This window comes from Colias croceus, chromosome 20 (genome assembly GCF_905220415.1).
Source record: "Colias croceus chromosome 20, ilColCroc2.1".
Classification (NCBI taxonomy): domain Eukaryota; kingdom Metazoa; phylum Arthropoda; class Insecta; order Lepidoptera; family Pieridae; genus Colias; species Colias croceus.
This window is the reverse complement of record NC_059556.1, coordinates 9,134,156-9,159,804: the sequence shown is the minus strand read 5'-3', so window position 1 is coordinate 9,159,804 and position 25,649 is coordinate 9,134,156. Positions and strand designations below refer to the sequence as shown.

The window sequence follows — 25,649 nt, the reverse complement described above, 5'->3', positions numbered from 1 at the left end:
CCACTCCGACGGGCGGAGGTGTGGCTTGAAGGCATAGCTTTACCGCGGCAGTCCCCGAGTGCCAAACGTCTTTTTATTATTTTCATACACTCACACAGTAGACTAATAAGAACTCCTTTTCTCTATAAAGAAAAAGTATACTATACTACTCCTACATAAGTGTAGTTTTTCGGTGTGAGGACTGAGATAATGGGCAATAAAAAACCGAAGTAATATAAAAAATATTTATTACAAAATAGTCTTACATTACTATACATTTAAATTTATATTACAGTTGGCAGTATTAAAGAGTCAAATAAAATGTAGGTAACTTCAGAATTCGTCTAAGGCTTAACTTAATTAAATACTAGTCGGCAAGTCAAACTTTAAAATTAACAAAACACAATAAATTAAGTTTAATTTATACTAGGGCGTAAGTTTAACCTTAAAGTAAAATTGTATTTAATCTTACAAAATAAATGGTTATCTACAATGAATCACATTTACAGGAAAAAATAGGATCTTAATGCGAGCATAGATTTCAACGTCTTTCATAATCTAGACCATGTAGACCATTACAGCTTATAATCTATGTAACGTTTAGAGGCATCTAACCAAATTTGGCCGCTATAGAATACAGAGATCTTAATAATTCGATCGCTCGCGTATCAGATTGAGTCTTTTCTTGAATAGCAACCCTCGCTTCTGCGACTGGTCTATCTACTATTGTTGTGGTCGTCGTAGTTTCTTCCGGGGCTTTAGTCTGGAACTTTCTAGCACTTCGTCTACTCGGGAATGTAGTCGTGATTGTACTTGGCGTTGTAATCTCAGTCTCCTCGGTTTCTGATGTTTGCGTTGTTGGGTTTGAAAGAGAATTCACTGCTGTCGCGTCAGTGTTTAAGCTTTTACCTCGTCGACTTTCTACGGGTATTCTGTCACTTCTTCTATATTGTGTCGATTGTATGTAATCAATATCAGGGATTGTCGTTTCAGTTGCTAGTTCCTCTTTTGCGATATCTTCCATATCTTTCTGTGAAACTGCCATAAGAGCCTCTAATAAAGCTTTCTTTGATGCCTCCGCTGTAGAATTATGATCGTCATCACAGGTTTGTACTAATAAAAGTATTAAACGTTTAACAGTTTTCGATTTGGTTTTCTTCATAACGTTCATTAGTTTTTGGGTCGTCGTTGAGTTCATACCGCCCATGATTTCTTTCGCTTTTTCGACGACCGTATCAGCGATAGTTGTTAAGTCTTGTGATACTTCCGTTGATGTTGGTTCTCTTAAAGCTTTTCCTACTCGATTGTTTTGAATATCATTTGATGTCGTTACTTCATAATATATCGTGGATGGTTGTGCTTGTTCTGTCGTTGAATAATAAGTAGTAGATGGAACATTTGTTGTCGTTGCTAGGTTGTTAGTTTGCTGAACTAATTTCGATAGGCTCTCGTCGCGGCTAGTTGCACTGAGTCCATCGTTCAAGGTGATTGGATCGATTATTGTGCTCTGCCAATTTTCGAATGTTGTTGGCCATTGGAATTCGTATGTTGTCTTTTCAGTGTCAGGCGATGTAAATATACTACTGGATATTGGTGTTGTCGTTGTATATTCTTCAGTTTGATCTTTGACCGTTGTAGTATAAGATTGTGTCGTAACTCTCAATGTCGTCGTATCAACGTCAGGGTATGTCGGAGCTTCTAAATCATAAGAGGGTTTCTTTGGAAGATTCTTGTCATGAATGTTTATTTGTTTGCCTTGTCTAAGAGTGTTACTCTGAGGCGCTACAAACGATTGACTATGAGCTCTCTGTAGTTCTTCTTCATTTTCTAATTCTACACTTTCGTTTTCTGGGAAATAGGTAGGAGAAGGTTCTGGCAGTGATGTGGTTGTTCTAATCTTCTTGCTTTCAAATGATTGGTGCGAGTTGGTGATCGGTTGGAGCGTGGAGTCAACTACATCATCGTCCCAGGCTGTAGGTAAATTTGTAACTTCTGTGTAATCATTAATAATTTTAGCGCTTGAAGGGAACCATTCGCTACCATATGGTCTGTATGTATTATTTTGCAAACCACCATAATGCGATAAAGTATAACTATCTCTTGTTGTTTCATCTACTACTGGACTATTGGACAATTTATTCAAAATTGATTGCGGGGTGGTGGTGAAATAGTATGGAATTGTAGGTGTAGGTGCTGTAGTGTATGAAGCGGATATTCTTCCGCAACATTTAAATGGATTTCTGGGAGTTGTTGGAACATACACTGTAGACGGTATGTCCGTAGTTGTCGGCCTTACAGTTGTAGTTGTATCGTACGCATACTCTGTCGCCAGTTTCAAAGCTTTGGCGTCTCTGAACGAATTATTAGGCTCCCTTAGTTTATGGTCATCAGAAAATCCTAAAATTTCATCGTCATCTTCATTAATTGTTGTTGTTGGTTCAGTATTTAGGGAATCATCTGTTGCGGTTAACATGTCACCAAACGACGGTGGAGTTGGTCGGATATCAGAAAGGACTTTCCTAAATTGTACGGGATCTTGTAGGTACGCAGAGAGAGCATGAGTAAACACTTGCGCTAGTTCCCTTATTTGAGGTGAAGACGCTAACGAAGCCTGACTCATTTGAATCGATAAATCTTCTGCTAATTCGTTGTATGTTCCATTGGGGTCTAGTTTTATTTCTTCCAATAGCTCCGCATTACTAGCCCCTTGACCAAATAAGCTGCTGTATTTATTTATTGTTTGACGACTAAACAAATTTGGAAGTTCATCTACGGTTTGTCCTATGTCATCAGCAGCTGTTGTCGTTGTTGCTTCTTTGTTATCGCGCGGTGGTGAAGTTTGAAGATTATCCATGGCAGTGGCATAATAAATAGCAAGTGAATGAAGCGTCTTAGGTGTTAGGGAGGGAGGGACGACTAAACCAGGTCTATTTGGTTGATCTCCGTAATACTTTTCAGTAATCGTAGTTTGCAGTGAAGGTTCGGTTTGTCTAAATGAATCAAAATTAAATTTCTTTAACACTCTTTGTTTACGTTCTTGATACGTTGGTTCCGTTGTTGTATGAACCTCTACACCTTTTGAAAATGTTTCGAATGTATTTGTAGATGCAGTTTCAGTTATTCTATTATCTCTTGTTGTGTAAGGAATTTTCGTTGAAGATTCGAAAATACTATCTGCCACTTTAATATATTTACTCGATTGGGTTGATGTATCTTGTTCGACTGCCTTTGTAGTAGCCTCTTCCAGTTTCTGTGTTGTTTCTGAATATGTTCTATTCCTTTCTTTGTCGAGGAAATTTTTAAGTAATGAGACTCCAGGCCTTGTGTAGGGTTCACGTTTTTCATTAATTATACTTGCATAACTTCTCGTATAAGGTACCAATGTTTGTCTCTTCGTGGTCGTTTCTGGTGTGTATGGCGAAATGGGCTGAGGTTTTATGTCATAGAGCGTCGTTAGGGAAGGATTGTTTTTCGTTTTTGAAGATTTAGGTGGTAAGTTCGGACTGTACACGGGGTAGGGGCGGAAATTCTTGTTGTTATAGTTCTGAAGGTATTGTCGGTTTTGATTTTGAGCGAAAGATGCAGTCTCCGCTGCTTCTTGCATTTCTTTTATGCTGTTATAATCTCCTGCTGGAGCGGTCGTTCTTCGCGTAGGAATTTCATAATAGGTAGGCAGAGTAGTTCTAGCTGGAACATTTCCAAAATTGTTAGATATGAGTTGTACTAGATTTCGTCTTTTTTCGAAACCAGCTGGCGCTTGAACACGTTGTGTTGGGTTAATATTGAATGGTGTTTGAAAACTTCTTGTAGTGGGTTTCTGAGTTGTTACAGGTGCGTCGTTTTGGAATCGCTGCCTCTGTCGAAGAAATCTTTCAGTGGTACTTGGTGTATTGACCGTCGGTCGTCTAGATTCCGTGCGGGTATTAGTGTCAACGTTAATATGCTGCAGGTCAGAGTTTTTACTAAGGCTCTTGGTGATTTTCTGTGACTTCTTCTGTTCGTTGGAGTAATATTCGACGCTGGATTCGTAGAGAGCTGGGGAGGAAGCGCAGTCCACCTTGAACCACCAGTCACAGATGAGGTGCGACTGGCTGAAGATGGTGCCATTTGGACAGAGGAATGAAATCTTGCGTGATGTGTCACAGATGTGAAAAACCTGAAATATAAATAATATATGTAAAATCTGAATGAAACTGAATTTAGTTTTTTTTTACTTAAATTGGAAATTAAACTCGATATAGCGGCTCATAAATCACAATTTGGAATATTATTATTTGGAATAGTATTAGGCAGGTACAGTTTATAGATAAATCTTCTTCATAGATGTAAGTTAAAAATAATGTCGAAACTCGAAATATACCTGGCAGTCAGTCTCCAAGTCGGCATAGTATCCTGTAGGCACGTTCTTGCAGTTAAATCCTGTATTCGGAATGTTAGGTAGAGCAGGGAAGTCAACACCCGCTCTGCCGATGACTCCTGTAAATGTGTTTTTGTTTAATATGCTATTATAATTATGGTCAGCTGTTTCTCAATTATTGGTAACTTTGTAGAACTTTTAGGTTACAGAAATGAAATTTAAAAAATTTAGAAGTTTTTAAGTAACTGTCAAATTGTAGAAAAGAGCCACTTTTTATGTTGTGGAGTCGTATTATATTTTTAAAACACATAGGCATGCCGATTAAGACTAACTTGCGTTTAACTCAACACCTTACAAGACAAATAGTTGTTTGTAACGCACCAAATATTAAACGGTGAGAACTTTCTATACTTCCATGCAATATAAAGAGATGTAATGTATTAAAAAACTCTATGTACAAATATTCCTTAACATAATAATATGATACTTATTAAACCGCAATAATATTATGATACATAACAAAACGTTTTCATTCATGTAAACTTTTATAACTAAGTAGGTTTTATGAATAGCCAATTAATTATGATACGGAAAATATACTACAATAGATTATTAACTTTCTGTGACACATTTAACGAACTGTTTCAATAATAAAGTTTTGATTATATTCTCATTTTCCTAAGTCACAATGCGCAATCTGTGAGAATCTTCACGTAACTTAACTATTAATAAAAACTCATACATAGGTATACCGAATTCTCAGTAATAAGAACTGGAAACTATCGCGTGACAAACATAAAAATCAAATCTATCATTCGTGTGTATTTTTGTATGTTTGTTACGTGTTTTGCGTAATCTTTTCTTCTGTTCCATTGAAGTTGGGCTATGAATATGATGGAAAATCACTTATCCAGGTTTGCGCGCTTACATTTAAACTATCAATTACACCTTCTATCTTTTGCGCAGTTGGCCTGTCTAAATTGAAATTACAACCTTTCTCAAATAAATAAAATTTATGTACAACTAATACAGGAACGTAAAAGGAAAGTAAAGTCGCATGGCAAAATGGGAATAAGATGTTTTAACACGATAGAAAGTACCCCATGACACTTTCTAACTCCCTAACTATCACTACTAATATAATTTTGTGTCTATATAGACACAAAATTATATTATACAATCGTCTCGTTATGACCTGAAAGAAACATACAAACATACTATCACATTTATAATATTAAAGTTAGCATTAGTGAGGATTACCTTGATGTTCAACAACATCCAAATCAGGCTGGCTGTCCGCTGGTATGAGCCGTTTCACTAGAGCCTTGCCCTCCGTGTAGCTCTCGAAGCCAGCGGCGCCCATGGCTTCAGCAAGCGCCTGGATTGACTCCGCGCTTGGCGCTGGTATGTAGAGGTTTGAGTCCTGGTAAGGGCACGTTAATAACTTACAAATAATGCTAGTCATGATATCTATACACAAATATCGCGTCTTGCTATAAATTAATAGGTATTTTGTTGCATCATTAAATTAGAATTCTACAAAAATCATTATGGTAAGTTACCATAAAATTATGTATTGGTTAAAAACACTTTAATTTGGTGATCATTTTAATATCGTATTAATAACATACCTTTCGCCGTTGTGCTCTTCGCGACCCATCGCAAACGCCTAGTGAAACTGAAATATAAAAGTTTAAAATTTTACTAATCTCGGTTTAATAAATAGGTACGTGTATCGGTATAGAGAATTGAAACTATTTAAAATTCCCATGTACGATGTTTATTAGGTACCTATCTAATTATCTATCTACTTACTATTTAAACAAAGTTAAATATTAATGGCATTAATGGTTAACTTTTGTTAATCAAATCATTCCTCTAAAAGAATTTCCAATAGTTTTGTATATTAATAAAACTAGTTTTCTAAAGTTGAATAAATTTCTAGATTTAATTTAACCAACATAGATTACAAAAAATAATAAACCTAACACGGTTAATAAGTAAATCGTAAATCGTGTACAATTTATTTAAACATGGCACCTCGTGCTCTAAAGTAAAACGGTTGCCCCTAGCGAACTCTGTCAACACCCAACTATGATTTGTATCGACTTTTGACCCTCGTTCTTGCAAATAACCTTCTACAGTATACTTTAACTGTAATTGTTAGTTATTTTAACATGGATGCTATATATATTATTTCGAAGTTAAAATGTGTGGCAGCGATGATTTGTAGATAAGATTGCATAATTATGTAAATTGGTATGTTTTCTGTAATCTGGATTTAACATGAGTAGGTAGCAAAAATGAGATTTTTAACGTAGATGTTAAATACCTATGCCAATATAAACAATTTATTCAAATATTTTTAACCTTATATTAATGATACTCCTCTCCTTCAATAATAGCAATCTGCAATTCGCACAGCAATTCGATTTGTTATGATCTGCACGTGCTTTATAAAATTACCTAAACATTAATTATTAAGATTAACTACGTTATAATATTTTAAACAATTAATTTAGAAATTAGGAACATATCCATCATCATTAACACCATATCCCAGAAGCGACACAGGCCAGGCCTCCTATGATAAAATAATACAAATTAAAAATCGTGATATGTATCGTGAAAATGACGATTGTAGGATGACAACAAAAAAAATGTTACAAGTAACCCAAAGATCTTTTACTGTTTACATAATAAATTATACAATTGTTGACATTACAAATAACTTTCATATAACCGGATCTCCCAATCGATACTATTATACTGTATCAATCAATGGACAGACTTACCGATGTAAATCGCATGTAATGATATAATCTAAATGCATGGGCGTAAAAAATTCAAATTTATTGAGACAGGTAACTACTATTCAGTTAGGTTATATAATGTGATTGAATAGATGTTTGTTATTCTTTTAGGTATGTTATTTATTTTGCATAATGTGCTGAAAGGTCTGGTCACAAGTGGATTATGTACATGTAAATTTATTTAATGTGTAACCTTTATATAATTTAGTTACTAAGATACATAGAAAATAAATATTTATTTTACATTTTTATTTATTGAAAACATTCTTCTATTACAATAAACGATTATATCGTTTTCCTATTGTACCACACAAAATATTATAAGATCATTTCAATGAAAAGAAAAAATTGTTACATTCATCAATAATATAATGTCAAACACACTTATTTCAATTTATACCTCTCGTTATTTTTCATTACACATTTATTTGCTTTTTAATACATATAATTTTATACCCAAACCTATAATTTAGTACCTCGTTAGACTGTGAAGATCTAATAACGAAAGATAATCAGTGATCTATCTTCTGCAAGCTTATCTTACTTTCACCGTAACTTTTGATCTGGTGACTTGACCTGTGTATTGTAAATGTATTGGATGTTATGTTCATTGTTTTCGATGTATTGTCGTGATTTGTTTTATGTCGAGTGAGGTCATGTGTTATGAAAGGGGTCATCCCGCTTATGAAAGTATTCGCTTATTAAAGTAGTCCGCCCCGTCAATACTAGCGGTCCGCCCCGGCTTCGCCCGTGGAACATATTTCGCAATAAAAGGTAGCCTATGTTCTTTCTCAGGGTCTAAAGATTGTCTGTGCCAAATTTCATCAAAATCGGTCCAGTAGTTTATGCGTGAAAACCATACATACATAAATAATTACAAACCTTTCCTCTTTATAGTATTATAGTATAGATGAGTTATATGAAATAAAATAATGATAACAATCTGGTTTAATAGCTATAGCATAAATAAGTTATAACTAAAGTTAAAAAAAAAACAAATTCGAGAAGAATCTAGAATTGTCACCAAATTTTCTTTGAATCTATTCTAAAACTAAAAAGTGTTTTACATATTATATCTTTCTTTTATGAGTTAACCATCTTGATTAATGATTAGTTAAAAGTATATCATAAAAATTTGAAATATAACATCGTATTCCATATTCTATATTCTGTCGAAAACAAACTGGTATATGTTTTATTTTTTTTATATAGTTGGCACCATTTCTTTTCATGTCCTAACCATTCAACCTTTGTCTTCCAAGAGAGTATTTGTTATTGAAGTACATAATTATATGGGTAATGGGTAAATTTGTATTATATAGTTGTAATTATTTTGTGTGAAAAATGGTTTTTTCTTTTAATTTTCAGTTCTACAATACATTGTCATAATAGATTTGGCCAGATGTTTTGTCATAGATTAAAGAACGTAACATGAAATTTTTGTAAAATATGTTTCTAAGAATATAGAGTTATTTATTGGCTCTATTTTCATAATTATTAACATTTATCACATAAAGGTAACATAATAAATGAATGGTAGGGTGACTATAAGTCAGGGTCTTCGATTTTCCAATTACCCAGAGCTACTAGGTTATAGACGACCTCAATAAGTTGACAGTAATTTTACGGTAAAGTCTAGTATCTAATCTGTGGTAAATCTGTGATAAAATAATGATAACAATCTGGTTTAATAGCTATAGCATAAATAAGTTATAACTAAAGTTAAAAAAAAAACAAATTCGAGAAGAATCTAGAATTGTCACCAAATTTTCTTTGAATCTTTTCTAAAACTAAAAAGTGTTTTACATATTATATCTTTCTTTTATGAGTTAACCATCTTGATTAATGATTAGTTAAAAGTATATCATAAAAATTTGAAATATAACATCGTATTCCATATTCTATATTCTGTCGAAAACAAACTGGTATATGTTTTATTTTTTTTATATAGTTGGCACCATTTCTTTTCATGTCCTAACCATTCAACCTTTGTCTTCCAAGAGAGTATTTGTATAACAAAACCTAGGCCATTCGACAGCCTATATTGTTCCTAGAAGCTAGAACATCCCGTAATAGTCCATAGAAAGTACCTATTGTTGCATTTTATGTAATGCTTGTGTAACCTTTTGTGTCGTCTTTATATTGACTTGTTATATCGGTTATTATCACACGTGATGTACTGTCAAAATATCTATTGTTTGCCAGTGTTTGGTTTTACGCGTGTTTCATGGGATTGTGTAATTTACAATGTGAGAAATACTAAGCATAGAGTCATTTGTACTTAACGTTATCAAGTGGCACTGTTCAAATTGATGTCCGCTATTTCTGCCTTTATTTATCTAATTTTAATTTTTTTTATAATATGATAAACGTTTAAACGTAAGTAGCAACTTACAACTGTCTCTTTCTTTACCTACACTCATCAAAATATCAAGTACTCGTATGTTAATTTTATGATAAAAATACTAAGTAAGTAGGTACTTTATGTGAAATATTTTTCATAATAATTTATCTTCTTCGCAAATTACAAAATCATACCTACTGCTCATTATTACACAACCATGAGTATAGATCCAAAATTACGCTATAATTATTGAACATTAAGATTTTTCTATTTATGTTACTTAGGTACCTATACCAAAATAATTATAGTCATTAGTCGGTGCATGCGACAAAGCCTAAGTTAATACTTACGCCATTTCAGTTTTATACAAGAAGAAAAGTAGAAATACATTACCTATCGTAACTAGTAAAAAGAGCAAGATATGAGATTGGTGTATAGTTCTCATTCTGGTGTCGCTCCCCCTCCACCGCATTTTGATCTGAAAATAAAAATAATATTATGAGAAAAATGTCACAGAAAATATGTGCATCATTTTGAAAAGTTCGCTAAGAACAGCGAACAAAAATCCTTATCTATAGGTACTATTATAATATTATAAAGCTTTGTTTGTTTGAACGCACTTATCTCTGGAACTTGAAAAATTCTTCCAGTGTTAGATAGCCCATGTATCGAGGAAGGCTATAGGCTATATTATATCATCAAGATAAGACCAACAGGAGCTGGGCAATGCGGGTGAAACCGCGGAGCACAGCTAGTTATTAATATTCAAAATTTTTACACTTGTCAATATTATATAATAATTTTATGTGTCTATCTTATTAAAACGTGCTTTTCAAAAATTCAACTAATTACCATTTATTTAACTCTAATTATACCTACACAACCCCTCTGATCCCTCTCACAGATAGACGAAGAAAGTTCCAAGTCATGTCGCGCGTGTGATGATAAATCAGTCTTCACACGAGATCAGTGTAGATCCTGTTTGTTTATCACGTTTGGAAATATACTGCGGAAGGGATGTGTCACGATAGTAATTGAAACGCGTAAAAGTGAAATTTTGAAAAGCATGTTTTTTAACACGCTCTATGCAGTATGTTTGTAACCATCATGTGTGTAAAAACCGACTCCTTCAGACTGTATTTTAACCCACTTTAAAGAGACAGATTTAATTCAAACTTTGTACACTTGTATAATAATTTCATGAGTTAAAGCGTGTTTTATATTTTTTTAAATTATATTATTTTAATGGTGTATATTCCTACTAATCTTTCTATCCTAGTGATGCTTATTATGCACGTTTTAACAGAAAATTATGTATAAAAACGTCATGAAAATCTAACTGCCTTTTCTCTCTCTATCATACACATATATACGTGTAAAATTATACCATAACTATTAACACAGTGAATACTGTACATAATATTGTATTAATGCCTCAGCCCCCGGAATCACAGACACAATAGAAAATCTATTGTGTCTATTCCCGATCGGGCCGCTCGGTGGTTAACGCCTTCCTTGCAATTATTATATGCCCATGTCTACATTGTTATTCTAATCAGCTCTCTCTATTACTGCCTCAATCAAATAATTTTTTATTTCTTTTAAAAGCTCTACTTTTAATCGTAGTGAATGTACAATATTCCAATTAAGCATGTTTACAGAATCAACTGAGAGCAAATAAAATCAGTTTTACATAACAGCGAAAGCACTGCAGATTACAGAGGCATCTTCATCTAATGTCAGAGATCAGTACAAACGTGTACAATTAGCTATGATTTCAATGAACTGCTCTAAAATAGGCTTCTGGATTACGTCTTGCTTTTTGCAGCATACGAGATTTATGGTAATAGCTTTTACAATTGTTTATGAAGAAATGTTTTTGAAGTGAAACTTCTTTAAGCGTGTTGAGAGTCTGGCGACGATTTTGGTATCTTTGAATCTTGCCAAAGAAGTTTCACTTTTGACACATGTCACACACACGCTCTTTTTTATACATAACAGCCTAATTTATACGAAAATATGAAATTAAAAGCATTCGGTCAATTGTACAAATAGTATCTAGTCTTCAAAAAAATGTATAAATACAAATAGGCTCTAGCAAGCTCTATTTAACCATTAAATTATAAGACAAGATGTATCGCTGTTTAGAAAGGCATTCTTATTTATAATTTTATCCGTAATAGAATACTTTTGCATTAACAAATTTTACAATAAAACTGCAATACAAAAACAAACAATCACTCACAGATTATCTCAAAACCTAACCAGCATTTACCGCAAAAAGAGTATTTGCATAACACGAAAGCCACATAACAATTTTATAAATGGCAAAGATCAATCGCTTGTGCAGATGCGCAAGCGCATAACTAGTGGTTAGAAAGCTACTGAATAATTTGATAATTGAAACTTGTAGAGATCTTACTTTCTTACCTTACTAAGGTATGGTAAGGCTATAAAAATTAAAAATACGAGGAAGTGATTTTGTGAAATAAGTATGAGTATATAAGTGATAGTATGAGATAAAGAAATGTACAAAGTTAAATATAAATGTTAAATATATAAAAATATAATTATTGTTTTTTGAAGATAAATTTTTAAATAAACAAATAAAAGGTAATGTGTGTACAAATTTATAATTTCCTGTTCATATTTAAGTGATTGTTAAGGCAAATTAAAACTTAATTATTGAAGTACATAATTATATGGGTAATGGGTATATTTGTATTATATAGTTGTAATTATTTTGTGTGAAAAATGGTTTTTTCTTTTCATTTTCAGTTCTACAATACATTGTCATAATAGATTTGGCCAGATGTTTTGCCATAGATTAAAGAACGTAACATGAAATTTGTTGTAAAATATGTTTCTAAGAATATAGAGTTATTTATTGGCTCTATTTTCATAATTATTAACATTTATCACATAAAGGTAACATAATAAATGAATGGTAGGGTGACTATAAGTCAGGGTCTTCGATTTTCCAATTACCCAGAGCTACTAGGTTATAGACGACCTCAATAAGTTGACAGTAATTTTACGGTAAAGTCTAGTATCTAATCTGTGGTAAAGTAGCATTATTATAACAATTTTCACACATGTCCTAAATGACTGGCAAATTGGTTAATGCGTGTGCACTGTGCAACCTAGATGCCATAGGTCCTATAATGTGATAAACTAATCAATAATGTCTCTATTTGAAGCTGAAGAAGAAATCAATTAGTGACACAGATGCAAAATGCAGCTGCCTTTTAGCATACCAAATATGCCCCTTTTCATCTATACTAATATTATAAAGCTGAAGAGTTTGTTTGTTTGTACGTGCTAATCATAGGAACTAACTGGTCCGATTTGAAAAATTATTTCAGTGTTAGATAGCCCATTTATCTAGAAGGCTATATGCTATAGGTTTGTCATCACGCTAAGACTAACAAGAGCGGAGCAATGCGGGTAAAACCGCTGAGCTCAGCTAGTGTTATAATAAGTGACGCAACCAACTAGCTTTAAACAGAGGTGTTTAATAAATGGCCTGAAATATATTCAGGTGGACCTTAATACAACTTAAACTCTACTGTTTAATAAAGAAGCTAGGCGTTCAATTAAACTTGTGAAGTCGATAACTGCCCATTGCCATTTTTCACAACATTTCAACAGATATAAGACTTCCTAGTTACAAGACAGTCGTTGCTCAATGATTTAGTTTCTCAGCGTCGTGACGAGCAGCAGGTCGGCTGATAACATCCAATTGTGTTATCAGCTATCATCAATTGTATGGTTTGTATCTTCTATTTGGTTTTGGGTCACTTGTTTTTCGATTGTTTTTACCACTTTCAAGAGAAGATTAAAGTAAAATGAGATCGTTTTAGTGCACCTTTTGTGGCCGTAAACTAGACTTTTTTTAAATGGATTTCCTTGCTAATCGTTACATAATTTTGAAATTAAAAATTTACCAAAGGTTCAGAAAGCAGTTTTGTTGAAAGCAGGTAACTCAGTAATTGCTCTTTTAAAGTTTGAACATAAGTACATATAAATTGACTACAATATATCAATACCTTAAGAATTGTGAAGCTCTATTTGATACAATATTAATTCTGGATATTTGCAATGGTGTTGCCCTTCGTAATATAAACAAACTACATTTTTATAATTTTATTTATTTTTATTTTATTTTTTTATAAACAGGTACAGTTACAGATGTGGATATGGAATGTGGATAAAGAATAAATAAATCGTGATATTTATTTATTCTTATCGTGATAAGTAATTGTGCCATGATGCATTAAATAAATGACGGGTACCTAATAGTCAATTTGAAGAATCTAATTATTTTAATAAATAATCGATTTTACAAAGGTCAAAGACGACACGCTATTAGAAAGGGCTTGTACATTTGTATATCAGATATTATATCTCTAACATTTAATAAGGAACAAGTGATTATTAAAAACAAAGCAAGGTACCCTATTGTGTAGATAATAAGTTTTGGAATCTTCTATTACTTCATTTTGACATCCCACTATTTGTAATAAACTAAACTAGCAGGCTTCGCGGTTTCACCCGCATGGCTCCGCTCATGTTAGTCTTAGCATAATGATATATAGCCAATAGAATTTTGCAAATCGGACCAGTAGTTCCTGAGATTAGCGCGTTCAAACAAGCTCTTCAGCTTAATAATATTAGTATAGATTAGAGATACCTAAACCAAATATTCAGGAAAACCGAATAATGTTTTCTTTTAAATTTTGATGTTTACAATGAATTTATATCTAACATGTATCTATAAACAATACGCTACGCGGCCTACACTCCTTATGGTTAAATTTATTCAATGTCTAAAGGTAAAAAGACCGCTCAAAATGATTTAAAACTTGACTACCTTAAGTCTCTTTCAGTAAATGAGAAAATATCTTCATTACCAAACTACACTTTATTTTTGAACAAAATATACACCACATATTGTATACTAGCTGCTCCCCGCGGTTTCACCCCCGTGGGTCCACTCCTGTTGGTCGTAGCGTGATGATATTATATAGCATATATTGCCTTCCTCGATAAATGGGCTATCTAACACCGAAAGAATTTTGCAAATCGGACCAGAGATTAGCGCGTTCAAACAAACAAACAAACAAACTCTTCAGCTTTAATATTAGTATAGATTAAGAGCGCGCAAGAGCAACTTTGTCTCCTCAACTATTTTGTCTCTCCCATCAACTCTATGGGGAGCGTCGCTTCGTGCGCGCACTTTCATACTAGCCCATAGGTGGGAGAGACAAAATAGGTGCGGAGACAGAGTTGCTCGGGCGCGCTAGCTCTAACCAAATACTCAGGAAAACCGAATAATGTTTTCTTTTTAATTTTGATGTTTACAATTAATTTATATCTTAATACGCTACACGGCCTACACTCCTTATGGTTAAATTCATCCAACGTCTAAACGTACAAGGACCGCTAAAAATGATTTAAAACTTGACTACCTTAAGTCTCTTTCAGTAATTAAAAATATATTCATTACCAAATTACACTTTATTCTTGAATAAAAGATACACCACATATTGTGTATTGAGGAATCTCAATTATATCTTATCCTAATGATAGGCCTTATCGTCTATCAAAAAGCGCGCAAAACTGCGCAAATCATCGCCAGATAATCTCTCATGATAATAAAAAGGTTTACCAGCAATTTAAAAGCAATAGTGTTTATTAAATAGTAATTTTCTTGCCAGTAATATATCAAGTAGCAAATGTACGGGCCGTGAAATGATATCTACACAATGGATGACTAACAATGATAGTTTGCAATCTTAAACGTTTGGTTAACTGTTTCAAATTGTATTAACGTTTCATTTAGGCCCCTCTTTGGTTATTTCAGTGCTAGGTTTTTATTTTTGATTGCGCGATAGGTAGGGTATGACACAAATATATTATAATAAATATAAAATATAATTAATAACAGAAATTAATATGCTATGTTCCTTATTATCAAAATATTTTTTTTAATCAATGTATTTGATTCGATATCAGTATTAAAATATATTTTTTTCTATGCAATTCATAAATGCTCGTAAGTAGAGATTTCATTTTTCAAGAATTTGAGATAAAATATAACCCTATCTTGTTTATTAAATTAGGTTCCAATGTTACATAGTAACTTGCCATTTTTTTAAACTATTACCTATTCATTTCGTTTTCATCGCAGCAGGTGTACTATATTTTTATCCTATACTGAAATTAAAACTTAGTAAATTCTATAAAACTCCCATGAAACTATTTCAGATTAATAAGATAAGGTCAAAAAACACAATAAACATTGGTGATGCAAAGAACAATGATGCAATATATATATCTCAACTTCCTAAACGTGTTAACTATTGAAAAATAGATTAATATAGCTGTTAACCCTTCACTAGCTAAGGTCGTACTGTTTCAATGTTATTGTACCCATAAATGATATAATAACAATCGTTTGCCCAGCATTGTTTCAAGATTAGGTTGTAGGGGTTTTATTTATTACAGGTTCTCTACATGTTAACTTTATATAGAAACAGATTTTTACATTAACAACCGTAAAAAATAAAAAAGAGGAAAGGGATTACTGTAACAATTTTTGATTTACATTTTGATTAACATTTTTATAACGACAGATTACGCAAAACACGCTACAGTCCATCAATTTAAGTAGAATATATTGACAAAAGATGATGAAGATGAAGTCTGCCGTAAAGCCTTAAAAATATAATTCTTTTAGTATCATCAATTCCTGAGAAACGTTTTAAGTTCTTTGGCAAGTTTTTCAAGTTAAAATTAAAGTTAATAGTTTGCATAAACTCGCGGTTTCTTGAACTTTGAAGTAAAGTAGTCAACGCAAAATATATACACCTTTTAAGAACCAAATACTTGAATAAACCGTATGTAAATCATTGCACACATTTACCAATAATGAACAAGACCCAGGCATAGATAAATCCCAACACCAAAGACAGAAAGTGGAGGTCACGCGCAGCTTTCGCTCGATGCGCTGGCGATAGTCCTTTCCTGTGCCTTTGTTACTTGAGAAAGTTCTCTCAGTTTGGATATTGGAATAGTGAAAATCTGTGGGATATAGGCAAATTCATGTTTTGGTGGTAGATAAAATACTGATCCCAAAAGCCTTCATCACTCTGAAGTATGTGATACGTGGAAACGTACTTGAATACGATACTATAGAGCATGGAAAGAGAGCAAAAAAAACATAGTTAATAGCAGAAACTACATTAAAAGGAGCTAAATTTTTATACGTGTTTGATATTTCAGTATTTTGCCGAAAGCGTAACGCTAGTTTCAAATTATTGCTACTTACGTATTTGTGAATTCATATGGCAAGAAAAATATCAAATAAACACTTACTAGAGTTTTTTTAAAAGTAGGTAATCTTTTTGCATCTAAAATTACACATCGAAATTACATATAAACCTACATCTTGTTATACCTAAGCTTACAATTATCGATATACAGTGACCTTTACAACCAAAGGTCAGATCGGTAGCGAAAAATACATTGATGGGTCCAGGCTACGAACTCACGGACACCACGTAATTGCCCTAACAATGGAACGCTAATCTCATTTCACGCCAGCTCATATCGAGACCATCGCATCCTGATGTTTTGTTTTATAAATAGTGCATGAAACTGTACTATTTGGCACGTTGGAATTAAAAACAAAGGTTTTTGTAGCGCGGTGTTTCATCATTTGTCTATGTTTTAACACTGCAGGAATACAGGCTTGCTAAGAAAGTTCAGTATAAGCATAGATATAGGTTATAAACCACGCTGGCCAAGCGCAGGTATGCAGATGCCACTTAGTTTTAGGGAGGGGGAAAATTAGGTACATATATCATTTCAAAAACGAAACAATTGTGTGTAAGTTTTCTACGAATATTGTAAATTCTAAAGTAAGTATTTAGTACAGGCAGTACAGGCTATTTTGAGTGCGTCTATATATACTTACTTTACTAGCTGTTCCGCGTGGTTTCACCCACATTGCTCCGCTCCTGTTGGTCTTACCGTGATGATATATAGCCATATAAGCTATCTAACACCGAAATATTTTTTCAAATCGGACCAGTAGTTCCTGAGATTAGCGCGTTCAAACAAACAAACAAATAAACAAACTCTTCAGCTTTATAATAGTATAGATATGCTGCTTAAAAGTTTTAAATATTTGTGCACATTAAAAAATATTTTATCTAAATAATCATAACTAGACTAAACTAGTTTAATTAAATAAAGTGCAGTAAAACTCTATTTAAGTACCATTTATATGCGTGTAAATAGTAATTGTTATATTGGGTGAAGCCATTATCTTAAAGCGGTAACTTTTGACCTTGCTTTCAAGTTGGTTAAAGTGCATTATGTTGCATATAAATAGATTTTTGATTGTTTATTCCATTTTTAGGTTTTTGTTTAACTGTTATTTGTGTAGTTTGATTTTGTAGCACATAGTATATAGTTTTTACGATTTAAGTTAGTTATATAAAATATGGAATCGTTTATTTACCAGCATGAATATATTTCATTCAAAAATTTACTTAGACATAATTATTGAGCGTATTGTAATTATAATTATTTCAGTTGTTTCCAACCCTAGAGTATATTTTTTAAGTATATGTAGTCTTAGGTATGTGTCATAACATCGTAAGAAATTGATGTGTATTTCCTTCTTAACTTCAATAATTGCAACTTAATACCTTCATAAATGAGTTACATTATAAATGATGCTAGTTGACCCGTGGTATGCCGATCACGATGTTAGTGGAGTGATACAATTGCTCCGAGGTTTGAGGTATGAGCTAGTAGCGATGATTTTATAAAGTTTAGAGAGAAAAAAAGAAAAATTAATGCATTTGATAGTGTTGTTTAGTACCAGATTATGCAGAGTTAGAGCTTGGAAAGCTAAACTCTCTCGAAATATATTATTTATTGGTTAGATGTTTTTTGTTTCTATAAATAAAAAAAAACGATGAGTAATTAAGAGTAGTCAATAGGGATGTATATTTTATTGTCTTTTTATAGGTAGATATTATGTTGATTAATATTTTATCTTTCATTTTTTTAACTATTTTATAAATATGATAAAGTTTATTTTGGGTTTATAGATTTTATTTTAAGAGCTCTACCAAGGTCTTAGACCAAGGTACACGTAAAATTTTTCCTAATCTTTTGATACAATTTAAATAATAATAAATAGCTGTATTCGTCTATACTTTACTGCCCACACTGTGATTTATCGATGGGTATATCCTTTCTATTTGAAAGTGACTATTACGTAACTACAGACGGACAGATAAAATGATTTCTGACAAATCACCGCAGACGTGATGAGGTCTAAGTACTTCGATTCTATTATTTTCAACTGATTGTTCGACAATTGATAAAACAAATGGATGGGATAGCTCCCACGCCTTGGTTTTTAAATAAAAGAAATGAATATTGTATTATGTAGCATATTTATTGAGAAAGTTTTTCGTTTGTGGTTTTTTGTATGAAGTTTTTGAAAGTAGATTAAGCCTATTTAAAAGAGTAAAAAGTAATAGAAGTTACAAAATGATGTTTCGTGACCTTGCTTATTATGAATAATACTAATATAATACAGCTGAAGAGTTTCTTTCAGTGTTAAATAGCATTTTTATCAAGGAAACCAACGCACGGAGCAATGCGTGTAAAAGATTACCAAAAATGAAATTGTTCAATGTCACAACTTCTAATTATTCCTTCAAAGGGTGCTTTTTCACCAATTATATGCGAGGAATGGGTTTATAAAGAACCAATCATATCGCTTCATTTAGTTTGAAGCGTTTAACTTTTGAAACCATACTATTGATACGTAGTATATTATTATTAGTCTGTGCTATTGGTTATTTACAATCATATTCCTCGCTGCACATCTTCGCACATTTTAGGTGAAAAAGCACCCTAATTATGGTTATTAGATTTTTTGCTGCAGAGAATTTATTAATATATACTTTATTGCTCTATTACTTTACTATTATAATTAATCTAATTATAAATGAAAACAAATAGTGGCCTTATCGCTACATAGCGATTTCTTCCAGACATAAAGACGTACAGAGAGAAAATATAGGATAGTATAAGCATGGTATAAGGTTATTAATGGAGGGGAGAGGCATATTTAAAGGGTCTATTTAAACAATTCCAAAATTCGATAATTGGGAACGTCCTTTAATAATTAATCAATATACTCATCTATTATCAAGATTATAATCGATAATCTAAATTGAGTTAACATTATACGTCATCGAACCATAAACAATATGGCGCCCTTGACAGAGAGTATTGCGATGTTCGTATACACGATTTTGGCATTTATCAAACGTCGTGATTCACTGTATATGTGAATATTTATGTGCTCTGATTCTCTTATCTGATGCATTTTTATATTACCTTTGATTGATCAATCCTTTTGTTATATATTTTAAAGGAACAAAAATATTAATAGATTTTTAAAAATCCATAATAATACATATTATAAATGCGAAAGTAACTCTGTCTGTATGTCTGTTACTCAATCACGCCTAAACTACTACACCAATTTTCATAAAATTTGGTATGGAGATATTTTGATACCCGAGACCTTTCTCGGGCATAGGCTACTTTTTATCCCGGGAAAATGACACAATCCCGGAAATCCCACGGGAACGGGAACTATGCGGGTTTTTCTTTGACTGCGCGGGCGAAGCCGCGGACGGTAAGCTAGTTGTTTATAAACTTATAGAAGTAAGCAAACTTGCAATTTCATTAAGACAATTTTTAAATATGTTATTGTAAATGATTACATTTGCAAACAATCTAAATTCATAGATAGAAACTTAATTTACTGTTTACTAAGATACTTCGTTAATTTTATGATAGAGGTAATTAAACGACAATATGTTAGTTAAACTGCTGCGTTAAAATAATTTCAGTCTGGACATGGATACAAATAGAATATAAATTGTTTTGTTACATAGAACAAACTGATTCTTTTTATGTTAAACATCTCATCACAGATAAAATGTCAACTTCCTATACCTCTACATTTCTCAATATAAAAATATTTGATACACTTAACTAGATTATGAAATTTAGCAATAAATTACAATAATGTCGTGCGCAATCTATACATCGGCATTTAAAATGATTTCTTTAGCATTTGTAGATTACTTTCAGCTATATCATGAATCTAACTCATCTTGACAATATGATGTAATATAATATGCAGTTATAAATATACTAGCTTTCCACCCGCAGGTTCGCCCGCGCAGTCAAAGAAAAACCCGCATAGTTCCCGTTCCCGTGGGATTGCCGGGATAAAACCTATCCTATTTCCCGGGGTAAAAAGTAGCCTATGTCCTTTCTCGGGTATCAAAATATCTCTATACTAAATTTCATGCAAATTGCTTCAGTAGTTAATGCGTGATTGAGTAACAGACAGACAGACAGAGTTCGCATTTATAATATTATAGTATGGATTGCATTTATATTTTAGATGTCATAACTCGTATTATTTAGTGAATTTATTGCAGTATCGAAATTTGCTTCTTGTCTTGTAGTTATAATAAATAATAATAGTTACGTAATACTTTTTATGTTGTAGGTACATACATAGGAACTTTTAAACTGCGAAATTTAAATATCACTACATACTTAGTATAAAACAAAGTCTCTTAACCTTTCCCTATGTCCCTATTTATGCTTAAATCTTTAAAACTACTCGACAGATTTTGATGCGGTTTTTTTAATAGATAGAGTGGTTCTTGAGGCAGGTTTTAATATATAATTTATTAGGTTTTAGACAAAGCGGGCGAAGCCGCCTGCGGAAAGCTAGTAATTTTATAATGCTAAAAGGCGACCTTGTCGCTACTAATTGATCTCTGTCGTGCAATTTATGGTAGTTTTTTTTTGTAGTTGATGCAGTTACTTATATACTAATGATAAAATATGAGTTTTGCTTGGACTAAAATTAACTTGGACTATAATTACTTAATCTACGAAATAAACAAAGCTGTTTTTTTTTAATGAACACTTACACAAAAAACAACTTTCCGATCGAAAATTTTGTTTTACAATTTGTACATAGTTAAGCAATAACAATATTAAATAAAAGTCAGATAACAAGAAGTAAATGTTCCAGAGTTTATCCATATTATAAATGCGAAAGGAACTCTGTCTGTCTGTCTGTTACTCAATCACGCCTAAACTACTGAACAATTTTTCATGAAATTTGGTATGGAGATACATATTTTGATACCCGAGAAAGGACATAGGCTACTTTTTATCCCGGGAAAATGACGCAATCTCGGAAACCCTACGGGAACGGGAACTATGCGGGTTTTTTTCTTTGACTGCGCGGGCGAAGCCGCGGGTGGAAAGCTAGTAACATTATAAACAGCGACCAACATAACCTTGACCAACAACTTTCCTTTACTTAAAATTGTATTTTAATTTTGAGAACGTTGTTTGTTTGAACTTTGTGTACAAAATTATGATATTTCGAGACAATACTTTGCGTTAATTAATATAATTATAAGTCACTTGATTATGCGGTCAAGTACGTCTGTTTGTTATTGTTTTAAACTATTATTCAACGTTACAGAACATGAGGCAATATAATAATTATCATTATCATCAATACTAATTAGTAATTACTACATAGTATAAAATAAAATTAACTGCGTTAAAAACAACCGACTTCAAAAACGGAAAAGTAAAAAATAAAAAAGATTTGATATTATTAATTGCTACATATTATTTAGATGTGCTATTTATTAAATAGGTTTGATGTCGGTGCACGGGCTTAATACTAAGTGCTTAGTGTTTGGCACCGACTTCAAACCTATTTAATAAATAGCACATCTAAATAATATGTAGCAATTAATAATATCAAATCTTTTTTATTTTTTACTTTTCCGTTTTTGAAGTCGGTTGTTTTTAACGCAGTTAATTTTATTTAATACTTTTTAGTGTAATTTTCAACACGAATCAAACGAGCCCAAACTCGATAAAGTTGAGTCAATTTAATACTGAGTTCCTATGGCCACCTTCCGATTCCATCATCAAATCAGCTCTATGTCATGATAATGTTTCATCGCTATCCAATTTACACACTTATACAAAATTTCAGCTCAATCGGTTACCGGGAAGTGAATCAAAGTTACTTGCTACATTCCAATTAAGTCATCGAGTACAGACAAAAATGCTCATAAAATAAAAACTACTGGGCCTAGCCGAATAAAATTTTTATGGGACCAATTCGACACCATCCTGCATCGAACAAAAAAAGAATCACGTAAATCGATTCAGAAACCTCGGAGTAATCGGTGTACATACATAAAAAAAAAAAAAAAAAAAAAAATATACCGGCCGAATTGATAACCTCCTCCTTTTTTTTGAAGTCGGTTAACAAGTCTCTTTCTCTGCTGTCCCTATGTATGCTTAAATCTTTAAAACTACGCAACTGATTTCGAGGCGGTTTTATAATAGATAGACTGATTCAAGAGAAAGGTTTTTGTATATAATTTATTAGGTTTCAGACGAAGCGTGCGAAGCCGCGGGCGGAAAGCTAGTAGTAATAATTTGCAGAAAAATATTTTTCGAACTTTTCAACAGACCCTGCGCCTGGGTGAATATGTTTTTAACACGGTGGAGAGTTACTTATTATATTTACCATAAATATTATAGGTATTAAGTAAGTATTAAGGTAGTTATAAGTAGGTATCATAAACATTTGGAACATAAACGTGAGAATTATACATAAATTATCATAATTATGTAATCTTGCAGTTTATTATGCAAATCTCTACATAATGTATTTCGTATTTAAATAACAAAGTTTTATAATTTAAAATATTACCACAGATTGCTAAAACTGTAGAGCGTTTAGCAAACATGCTCAAACTTTAGTCAATAACACAGACTATAAGGGTCCGTTCACACAGACCGGCTCTGAGAGGAGAGCAGATTCTTATCACGATGAAAACAGAGTTTTTAGTATTTGTAACTTAAGGTTTATTTTTGCGTGTGCACTGCTTTTGACATTAAGAATGCTTGAACGCGCTTGGTGTGAAATAATAAGAGGAGCTGACCGGCTCCGATCGCGTACTTTTTCTCGTTCGCGCAGCCGTTCAGCTCCGATTACATTCGCATCCGCTTTCAGATAGCTTCCAGCTGGTCTATGTGAAATAGTTGACGGCTCCGCTCCGACCAACTCCAAGCGTATACGATCCGGTCTGTGTGAAAAGAAAAATGCGCGCCGATGCTCTCCGAGCCTGTCTGTGTGAACGGACCCTAACGAGTCGTTACATCGTGACTGTCAGAATTAGATACCAATAGATGATGTCTTAAACCCCCATAATTAACCGTGGGAATCATTGTTTAGTATTGAGACATCGTGATGGTCAGAAATGTTTCATATTCGTTCATTGTAAGAGTAATAAACAAAAGCATGTTCGTATGATAATCGAAATGTACGATTTTTTTGGAACTGCTATATATATTTATGGACTTCCAAAAAAGGTATTAAAATCTATAGATTCAATATTTATTCAGTTTATTGTTTTTTTATCGGTAAATGGTTGCGGTGTTTGAAGTGTTTAGGAATATTATTCTATTTCACGGTTGAGTCATGTTAAAGTTTTATCGGTATTTAATTATTGCTACCACAGTTGCTACTGTACAATTCGAATAAACAACTTGTAAGTTTGGGAATGGTGTGATGCTACAAATTAATTATTACTTGGCTTAGTATTGACTTTTATTACCCACTTATCTGCTCCATACCATACTTTCTTTGTGTTTCTACTATATAATTTAATGATTAAGTTTTACGTATATAGATAATGTTATTACTTATTATAATGAGAATTAAAACTGTCTGAGAGGAAAATATATTTCTTATAGTATTAAATATGAACATGTGTTTGGACGTTAAGATAAATACCTTTTAACGAACACTTAAACGATTTTTGAATATACCTACTGATTACACTTAGACGATCAAAAAAGCTATACCCTTACCGAGTGGCGAGTAACAGGCTAGTTTTCACCAACCGGGCGAAGTCAGGGTAAGCGGCTAGCACATAAGAACATAATACATACTAAGAACAGAAGCCTTGTCGTGTCCTCTAGTAACCTATGCAAAGTTGCACTTAAGCAAAAGTTAAGTGCATTACCATTTAAAATTTTGACTGTTTGTCATATTTATTTTAATACAGTGCTGACATTTAGATATTTAATTTTTAATTACACCATAATTTTACAGTTATTTTCGTGGTAGGTAGTATTAATTAGTCCCTTTTCTTTTAAACCCTGCAAAACCCTTTCTTTTACTTTTAACATATTACCTATTGAATTGAAATTGAAAATATATTATTATTAAAAAATCATAATCATATAAACACCATATTATTACTGTTGAATTGACAAACCTTTCCTTAATGTTAATGATGGCAAAAACGAAAATAACATTGAATTTCTTAATAATTACAGCTTCTGTTTTATTTAATGAGATGTTATAAATGTCAGCACCATGGAATATTACTTTACTTTGAACAAATTCTGCAATAGTATTCATAACTAACAATTTATTCGTTTCTATACTAAAAGTTCATGTCGTAATGCGAAGATGATAAAAATGATTATAGTATACAAAATATATATGCGTTTTCTTAATGATTTTAGTATGTATATTAAAGCGTAATTTATAGAAGATCTTTAAATCTATAAGCTTGTATGTAAGATCGATAAGATAGAAATCTTCTGCTCTACATACCTACCTATATACATATAGGGCAATCTCTTAAATAATTGACAGTAATCTATACTAATATTATAAAGCTGAAGAGTTTGTTTGAACGCGCTAATCTCGGGAACTACTGGTCCGATTTGAAAAATTCTTTCGGTTTAACCAATGGGTTATACTCAATGGAGCCCCAAGCGGCCCGATCGGTCCCAGACACACTAGATTTCTATTAGCTCATTTATCGAGGAAGCTATAGATATCATGACGCTACGACCAATGCGTAACATAATATTATAGGAGCCACGGGGGTGAAACCGCGCGGAGCAGCTAGTTTAATAATAAAATAACGTATATGAATAATAACAATGAATTATGATAACCGTTAAT

General features: G+C 32.5%; 1 protein-coding gene across 1 annotated transcript in view; it reads right to left on the bottom strand.

Moving 5' to 3' along the window:
* Positions 1–210: 210 nt before the first annotated feature.
* The window catches only part of LOC123700910 (mucin-17), a 41,175-nt gene continuing 15,736 nt past the window's right edge, over positions 211–25,649 (bottom strand). Inside the window, exons 3-7 of the mRNA XM_045648283.1 lie at positions 9,887–9,971; positions 5,968–6,014; positions 5,597–5,759; positions 4,340–4,455; positions 211–4,135 (exon numbers count right to left, since the gene is read on the bottom strand). Of these exons, the coding sequence (XP_045504239.1) occupies positions 590–4,135; positions 4,340–4,455; positions 5,597–5,759; positions 5,968–6,014; positions 9,887–9,965 (3,951 nt within the window). The 5' untranslated portion in view covers positions 9,966–9,971 and the 3' untranslated portion in view covers positions 211–589. The remainder of the gene's footprint in view (positions 4,136–4,339; positions 4,456–5,596; positions 5,760–5,967; positions 6,015–9,886; positions 9,972–25,649) is intronic.